This window comes from Cariama cristata, unplaced genomic scaffold, assembly GCF_000690535.1.
Source record: "Cariama cristata isolate BGI_N322 unplaced genomic scaffold, ASM69053v1 scaffold184, whole genome shotgun sequence".
Taxonomy (NCBI): Eukaryota; Metazoa; Chordata; class Aves; order Cariamiformes; family Cariamidae; genus Cariama; species Cariama cristata.
The window spans coordinates 25579-35148 of NW_009612123.1; the positions used below are offsets into that span (position 1 = coordinate 25579).

Genomic DNA, 9570 nt, shown 5'->3' on the forward strand with positions numbered 1-9570 from the left:
GCAGCACAGCTGAAAAAAATCATAATATATGCACTGAGAAATCTGTTTTCAAATGAACAGAGAAGAAGAAAAAAATCACTTGTGAAAGTGTCAGATGTTTATTTTGAAATAACGGTTACCTTTTAAAACATAGTTGTATTTCCATCATCCAAGATTAAGTTTGCATTGCTATTATGTTTTTTCTTGAAAATAGTTGAAGGTGTTTACATGTTAATAAATCAAGAGCAGATAATTATAAAAAAGAATTCTTAGGTTTATTTTAATCTTAATCTTCAACAAATAATCCTGGTAAATCAAAACCAAGATTTTAAATTAAACCTGAACTGCTTTATGTGCTTGGACTGTAGCTATCAAAATAGTCTTTCTTGATTCAGGGTACTGAAGAATCTTGGGGGGGGGGGGAAATCACATTAAAATACTTCCTAACTTAAAACTTCAATTTAGCCAGTTCTAGAATGGGAGACCTATAAAGGACTTTTTAAAGTGTTGCCACTACCACCTAATCTGTGTAAAAAGCTTGCAGGTGGGACTTCTTGCATTTGATGCACCTGGTGTGGGTGTGGATAGCAGAGGAGGAAATTAAAGTCGGAGCATCAATAAAGCAAACAAATAAACCAAAAAACCATAGTAAGCTAGTTTGCTCTGGAGGAAGGGGTTGGGAGTATGCTATTCAGAAAGTAAATATTGCTGATCTGATAAATGGTGTTTTCTTAGCGTACTGGGGCCTACAGCAACGTAGGAGTTGGGGAATTTGTTAGGAGCCTAAGGCTCAATTTACAAAGCTAAAGCTGAGCAGCAAAATCTTGCTCAAAGAGGCACGGCCCTTGTTGCAGCGATGGGGACAGAACAGACTTCAGGTAGGAAGTACTTGGGGAGCAAAAAAACACCCAACCACCCATTCTTTGACCAGCTAACTATAGCGGATGATACTTGAAGTTTGTATGCCAAAATCTATGGTATTAAGGTATGTGATGTAGATTTCTAGGAGGCTGACCTGAATTGTAGAGTACCAGCAGGGAAGACCTGCAGCTCTTCCCTTATCCCCCCAAGCGAGGGAGGGTCTGCTGAGACTGTGGAAGAGTTTCTTGTTAAAAGGGCAGGAGATGAGATGCTGAAATGTTGACCTAGCCATGGAAGGTGATTGTTAAGGAAGAGTGCCATGTAGTGATTTTTAGTTTACTCTGGTGCTGTAGAACTCAGCTGAACGTGAATGTTGAGGAGGCTGAAAGTGCTAAAAAGCTGAACTGTTCTGAACTGCAATGAAGCCTCTTCTCGAAGTCCTTGTAGGGTCATGGAACAAACCCCATGGGAGCTCCTGCAGGCTGTGAACAAGTAACTCTGCTAAAATGCAAGATGGCTAAATTATGCAAGATTACTTATAAAAACTATTATTATATAATGTCAAATAAGCATCACCATGCTTATTTGAAGCAATTCAGAATTAGTTTGGAACTGTAACTGTAACATGCGTCATTGCCTGTTACAGGAGGTACTTTCTGTCACCTTGCTGTTCATACATTACCTGGAGTTTTTCTTCCAAGCAGGATTATTTGCCTAGCTGATTGAAGACAGGTTTTTTTCCTCATCTTTATTATAGTGATAATTGCTCCTTTCTTTGCATTACCACCTTTTTTCCAACAGCAATTTAGAGATGCTACATAAAATCAGAAGCTAGTTAAGGGCTGGTGGTGGGGATGAGTGAAATGAGGTGTCAATGTACGTGTGCGAGAATGTATAGCAAGCGTCTTAAGACCCAACACTGAATTCATTATATGTGTTCATTTTAGATCAGGGAGATGAGCTGTTTGCCACACCACAGTGTTACAGAAGCATCTGCTAGAGATGCTTGCAAGAGTTTGGTTCTTTTGGGGGCTTACATTTTTGTACTGCCTCGTTGGCTGCTGCTATGCAGTACCTGACAGGGAAGGAGGCGGAATGCTTTTTCTTCACTCTGTGTCGCCTACTTTCCTGGCCTGCGGTATGTTAGGAATCTAAAGTAAGGTGAAACAGACACGTGGAATCACGCGAACGTTTATGAGGCTGGAGAGGTTTTTCCATCCCAGTCCAACTGCTGGCACTGCTTGTGCCTGACGAGCTGTGTTCCAAGGATTTAGTCTGTCGCTGTGCCAAACCCACGTGCTGAAGTCATCTGTTTTCCTCAGGGCCCGCAGCACTGCTGCCCACCCCTGTGGAGACGCAGCTTCTGTGTCCTCCCAAACCTCAGCAAGTTCTGCCCCAAATGCTCTCTCCCTGGCACAATCTGTCTATGTTAACAATACGCAGTAGCAGATGGTTTGATTTTCTGTTACTGCAACAAAGACCATGCTAGCGCAGTCACCCAGAGCCAGCCCTCTCATTTCAGCTTACAAGCACTGGTCCTTCACTGCCAGGAGTTTTTCAAGGGATCTGCAAGAAAATGCTTTCAGGTGGTGGAGAAGAAAGATAGAGTTGTACTGCTGTAAAGCAAACAAGATGTCAACTGCCTAGATAATATCCATGAATGGATGTATTTTAACAGCCTCTAAGGTGAAGTAAACGTCCAAGGCTGGGGAAAATGAGGACAAAATTCCTATGGTGTTTCATATTTACTGAGGGTAGCACTAAGTGGTAAGAGAGGGGAGGCGTCTATTTCTACACGGACAGAGCAGCTCTAATCTATGCAGCGCTCAGCCTTACCAGTAGCTATCAGTTGCATACTACTGAACTGCAGCATTTTCTGCTTTCATTCTCAACTGAAATCAGTGTTACCAAAAATCTTAAACCAACAAAAGCTGGTTTTATTTACTCTAATAATTTCCCAGATTTAGTTCAGACTGGCCATCTGAACAGTTAGATGGGTATGGTATAGAAACCTCTTTAAAAATAGCTTTATCAACCAGTGACTTGTAATAGAGAGCTACACGCTCCCAAATCCTCTAATGGGTTTCTTTTAGCTGTAGGAATAAATTTGACATTCAAAACAAGGCGCACAGACGTATCTGGTTTTTAGTTAAAGAAGGGAGACAGTTTTCTTCTACAGTAATTCTAAATTGCAGGAATCACCTCTTAAATAGAAGGTCCCCTTGAACTGACGCACAGACCTATCTGGGTTTTATTTAAAGAAGGGAGACAGAGAAGAGCAGTTTTCTTCTACAGTAATTCTAAATTGCAGGAATCACCTCTTAAATAGAAGGTCCCCTTGAACTGAGGCAGTTCAGACCTTTCCTCCCACCTTCCAGGAAAGCTGCCAGGCAGCCAGCCACAAGCCAGCCAACTGTCTTTGCAGGGCTAAGAGCTGGAGGAGGAGCAGGGTGGGTGTGCAGACAGGGTGCTAATCTTTTACTCAAATGCAGGCATCTTTCCTGGTGACAGCACCTGGAGCAGAAGAGAACAGGCTTGCCTTGGGCTGCCTAGCCAGGATGGGCAGCTCAGCGCTATGACTGCTTCACGCTGGGAGCTCCTCCAATTCTGACAGCATCAAAACATCAAGGGGTGACCCAGGAACTGCGGTTTGTTTCACTAGGTTATTTCAATGGTTTTAAATGAAAGTCTTCATGGTATTAATCCATGCACAGACACCTATTTGGTCAGTGTGCTAGCCCTTTCATACCGTAGGGCCTTGAATGAAAAGAGACTGATGGTTATTTCCTCCCCTTATGGTTTTGGGGGAGCAGTATGACAGAGGATGAAGAGAAGAACATATTAAGTTTGAAATATCCCAAGTGACCAGCTAAGCGTTAAGAGCTGCTTAAGCGTCTTTGTAGGATACCCGCTGTGACAGATGTCAGATCGAAATTCTCATTTCAAATTAATGTTTAGTATATTTTATTATAATTCAATGCATTTTCATTAGCCTTAAAAAAAATTCACTATGACCAGCTAATACAGTGAAAAAAGCAATTGCCAGCACTCAAAAGAAACTGAAGGTATTCACCTGCCAAGGACAGAGCTTTTTAGCCCAAACGTCATTGTATTAACATTGAAAAAATCTCCCTTCTCAACTCAATTCTGAAGGCTAAGCCAGGAAACTCATTGTGTCAGGACTGTGCTCCTAAGACAGCATGAGACACTACTGGAGCAGGTAAAAGAAGAACTATTTAGTTCAAGGGAAAAAAAAAAAGCCTCTATAGCCTAAACTAGGTCAGAAATGGGGCCAGTAAGATACCGAGGCCAAGCATAATGCTCTCTGAGGAAAGTAAGAGCTAGATTCTTAGTGTTGATTGTGCTGCAACAAACTTCCCTCCTCTATCAAAGCAGTGGCTTGAGGCCACCAGTTTGAAAGTCTAGTAAGTCTAGTTACACCACCAGTGTTTAGGTAGCTCTAAATAATCAAAGGCAGCTTCCCATTTGGCAAAGGGATTACAGACATTGCTGAATACAGAATAAAAGTGACAGAGCTTTGGGCATTTAGCAAGTGTTACTGCGCTGTAACAAACCCACCTAGGCAGTACAGAGACTTTAGGAAATGAACCACCCAAGAGATGACGTAGTAAGCCTTTTGTTTTCCAAAATCCTGAGAAGTGCAGCATTGCCCTCTTGTGGTAATAAAGGAGAACAGTTAATAACAGTACTTTAATTTAATGTTTAACTTCCAGTATTCGTTATAAATACTTACAGACTTAAAAGAAATCCACATCAGAAAACGAGAACAGTTTTTAGACTGATAATAAAACAGCTTTCTTGCTACAAGTATACAGGGTTTATAAAGGTTTCTGTTTTTTTTAACTAGTGTCACAAAATGCTTCCATTTGCAAGGACCCACCATGGATCTGCTTTCTTTTTTGAAAAAGGCACTAAATCCCTAAGCCATTCAAAAGTCACCAGGAAACTGAAGAGAAATGCTGTCACCCACGTATTCAAATATATATATATATTTATGAATGACTTTGTACATGATGACTTAAGAGAAGTTTAATTGTAGAGCTTGAAATAAGCGTCAAAACCAACACGTGGGCACCTGAGCCGTGCCTAAGCCAGTCATACACAGACATACGTACATCAACTGACCAGACAGCATACACATACTGACCGACTAGAGGTAAGGAGGCCACTTCCATGTGAGAAAACACACCTCGCTCCCTTGACAGGGAAGCAATAAAACATGCACATAAAACAAATAAAAAAAATTGGCCAAAACTTAAGTGTTCGGAGTTAGTTCTGAAGTTTCTTAGCGTATGTTTCCACATCGGTTCTCCCACAATGGCAAATACTGCTGAGTCTTCATATGCAAACAGCAAAAGCCACATGATGAGTAAGTGCCACTCAGCTGCAGAAACTGGCAAGTTATTGGCAGTAAATGTCAACCTTCTTCTCTTCAGAAGTCATACTTCTTTATCCAACCTGCCACTAAAGATAAAAACAACAAAACACGCCACAGGTTTGTATGAAGATAGTGGAAAGAAAGGAGAAAACCCAACCAAACAAAAAAACCCCAACCAAACACCACAGTTGTCTATTTACAATAAATTCCTCATTCTAACACCTTTTATATCCAGCAGGGACATGCAGCCCACGAGCAGCAGCTTATACAAACTCCTGCCCCCTGAGTCATATACAGCCATGAGGGTAAGAGATGAAGGCTTATGAAGCCTGCGTTTCAATAACCAGATGCATCTATTGCCTTGGAGATATTCTAATTCTTAATTAAATCTCTGCTTGGCCTTCTGAGACAAAGTTTACATTAGAAAATCAGTAGTAGCAGCAGTAAAGTTCATCAGTATCTATGACAACGCTGTATGTTTCTTTTTGTAGAGAGATACATGAAACCCAAAGCCATTACCCTACTTAGTTCACACATTTTCTATTGACTCTCTTTCCTCAGAGCTCATCTCAAGCAATACTGAAAAGGGACACTGAGTACAGGCCAACTCAGTGAGGAGGTCCCCAGTGCTGAGAGTACTGTAAAACTGATGCATCGTAGGTGCAGAAACTGGGAAAGAAGAGGGGGAAAAAATAAGCTCTGTGCCATCCTTGCTGTCTTTGTGCCCCAGAAATGAAGTCTCATTGAGAACACTGCATGATAATGACACATGCATCCATTTCTATTCCATTTCCCTTCCTTTTGTTTTTTCCTCAAGTTATTCAACCTTGTAGACGACAACAAAACAGGATTTTCTCAGTGAATATACAAACAGTTGAATCATGCTGTTTCTTTTTTAAACTTACTCTCAGTCCTCCTTCTCCTCCAGAACCTGAAGCTGCAATTCTTTTTTCTATTTCTTCCTGTTTCTTTTTCTTTTGCTCTACAGAGTAAGCATTCTTAATACCTCGAGAGGAAGCCTGGGAGAAAACACATTTGGGTAAGACCGGTTAGCTATTTTTCTGGATAGAAACCAAACTGCAAGTCTTGGCAGCACCATTTTGTGAACTCTGGTTTGCATGAAAAGACTGACATTAAGTAATGCTACTATTATTTAAAACATAGACCTTTCAGGATAATTCTTCATAATGTAAGCTCTTGGTCCCATAGGTATGTGAGGGTGCTTTTGTTTCATATTGTTAGCACATCCAGGTGACTATATTTAATGCAATTATATGTACCTGCTTTGCATCCTAAGATGCAGAACCAGAACCTCCCTTCCCAAAAGTCCCGTAAAATTTTAGTCTGTGGTTTTTCCAGTGTCAGGGCCTATTCCTGCCCTCACAAACAGAATTACTGGATAGAGATGATTCAGGCAGACAGAACTTCCAAGAACTTCAGCTGTTTCATCATCTGTCCATGTCTTCCATCTCTTTTTATCAGAAGGCTACCCACAGACACGATGCAGATGATGGAAATCATAATGACAGCTTCTATTCTAACACCCAATAAGCAGACAAAGTCACAAGCTCTGTATAGCTACTACGGAAATTGATGGAAACTTTACATGCCACAGAGAAAAAAGGTTGTATTAGTAGTGCTAGCCCAGGCTGTGAGAAACACAACTTCTAAATTGTGATCTGTGAGAAATAACCTGTGTGATAGTCTACCCTTCAAGCTTCATAGGACGCGTGGATGACAGATGAGAAATATGTTGTCAACTGCCTGCTTCACGTCCTTACGGTCATGGTCTAATGAGGACCTAGACTAGACGGCAGGAGTACCATTGCCTGCTTCACATCCTTACGGTCATGGTCTAACGAGGACCTAGACTAGACGGCAGGAGTACCAGAACTACAAACAGTTAACACTGTAAACCTAGAAAGAAAATGTTTTAAAAATTGATTCTTAGCTAAGTTTAGGGTTATGATACTACAGCATAAGCTATACAAAAGATGTTAAAATTGCCAAGGGACAACAGCAATGCTCTCGCCTGAACTTCAAGGCCCTGATGACAAGCACCATCCTCAACGGGCTACTAAGTATTTGTTGGTAAGATTTGGCTAACTTAGACTCTGTGATGTCTAGCTTTTAGGCAACTGGCCTTCCAAATGAGTTGAGAACCCAGACTGTCTCTACAGCACCCCAAAAGAACGAACACGTCACACAACTTCAGGCTGGATAATGAACAGTTAAGAAGCATGTACAGGAAAACACCAAGCAGAGAAGGACGTCTGATCTACTCCCCTGTCCCTCACAAGGCGGAAACTGAACTAGGCTGCTTGTAAGACATCTCCACTACCCAACATTCAGAGGCTAAAATGCTCTCAAAGATAGTCCTGAAAAATCCTGGAAGATGTTTTATCTCTTTGTCTTTTAGGGAAACAAAAAGTAACAGGGAGTGATACTTCCATTTTTCTTTAGCAGCTTTACGCCTACCACAGAACTTCAAAGCCATCCATAATGCAAGATGCTTCATTTCTCCTCGCTCTCAGGAAAGCTTTTTAGCAATTTATGAGCCAGATGGGGACACTTGCCTTTCACATGATCCTCAAAAGTGTATTTCCTACAGATATGCTTAAAAAACTCTTTGTGATTTAAGATTACAGGTGGATTGCTTTTAGTATACGGCCTGACACAAAATCAAGAGTTTTTAAAGGACTCTGAAGCACCACTCAGCTGTTGCTCCAGATATTCACCAAACTCCCTTAAAACCAGGCCAACCGAGTCCTCATCAATAACGGTCAATTTTTAATTCAACATGTGATGTCACTAACACTCATACAAATAACACATTCCTTTCTCTTCATAGTTCAGCTGCGGTCTCTAAGATACACTTTTAACTTATTGTAGTTTTCGTGTGGTGTATTGTTATAAGCTTTTTTGAGAAGTATGGAAAGGAAGCAATAGGCTAGCTAGTTTTACATTCTGCTAGAACATTTGCATCCCATCTCTTCTAACTTGAAGGATATTGAAGTAGTTAAAGCTTAGTAACCTTAAAAAGATAGAAGAAACAAAGAATTAAAAAGAATACTTCTTCTTTGCTGGAATTTGAGCTGAGAAACGTGTTCAACTGTTCAACTGTTGCCACACGGATACATTAAACTTGCAAGTGCCCATAACCTGCATTCGTAAGAGAAGTACAAGTGCAGTACCACTTGAAATTGCCACCACAACAATTGTTTGACAACTTGGCTTTGAAATATTTCTCAATCTCTTGTTTTCAAGTCTTATAATGAGGAAATAATGTGGAACTTACTCTTCTAATTCTTAGGTTTTGTTTTTTTTTTTACTGCAAAACCTCTCCCATCCAAACAAGCTCAGTGATCTTACAGTGGTCTTTGAGCACCTACCTAGCTGTGAAATTCTACTGAAAATATATATTAAAAAATGGTATAAAACATTAATACTACTATGAAAATATTTAATGCCAATTCCCGCAATCCAGGCATGATATCCAGTGTTCCCACAAAAGCTCTAGCTATTTCCCCCAGTTACTTAAATATATTTTGAATAAATGGCATTTTATCAGACATTACCTCCATCTGCCTCTTTTCAGCAGCTTCTGCTAGCTGTCTTCTTTTTATTTCCTAAATAAAATGTAAAAGACAGTGAAATTCTATTCCAATACAGCCTCTACACTCTTTTTAAAGTCTTAATTTTCAAATATGACTCAAATCTGTAACGCAAACTGCCACAAAATGCCAACCTTAAGTCAATTACCATCATCTTTCCCTCCGTTGCCAGTCTGCAAGAACAAAGTGTTTTTAGTGACTAATATGCTAGAAGAGCAGCTGCTGACATCTCTGCAGTCCAACCCCACCAGAACTCTGCATTCAGCTGTCTGTACTACGCCTTCACTCTAAAAAATTCAGGCTGGAATGAGAAGACACGCAGCATGTGAAATGTCCTTTTGGAGTCTAAAAAGGGGAAAGCTCACTCTTCCAGGCCGAATGGGCTCCTTTCCCTCTCCCCCTCAAATTCCTCAGGTGAGGAGTACACAAGCACAGAGATAGGTTCGCACCCGTGTAGGAGAAATGCCGTCCTATGAAGGTTAGAGGCATCGTTGTGCACTTGAGAAAAGCACAGCTTTTCCCGTTTCTGGTTAAAAACAGGGTTATCTTGGCCTCGATTCTGGCACGAACCGCCTTCACGTGAAATCCCCGGTCTCCACACAAGCGCCCACGAGTGAGACGCGGGACGGCACAGAGGCCGGCTGCGGGGTGCCAGGCCCCAGGCCGCCCCGGGCGACCTCGGCCCCAGCAGCTCCCCCGTTCCCGAGGCCAAGCAGT

At 41.3% G+C, this 9570-nt stretch overlaps 1 protein-coding gene across 1 annotated transcript; it reads right to left on the reverse strand.

Moving 5' to 3' along the window:
* Positions 1-1991: 1991 nt before the first annotated feature.
* SVIP (small VCP/p97-interacting protein) lies at positions 1992-8862 on the reverse strand (the record flags this gene model as incomplete). The annotated part of the gene is made up of 3 exons (XM_009698474.1): positions 1992-2264; positions 6145-6258; positions 8818-8862. Coding segments are annotated over 3 exons (432 nt in total), but the record flags the coding sequence as incomplete, so codon positions are not given.
* Positions 8863-9570: the final 708 nt, after the last annotated feature.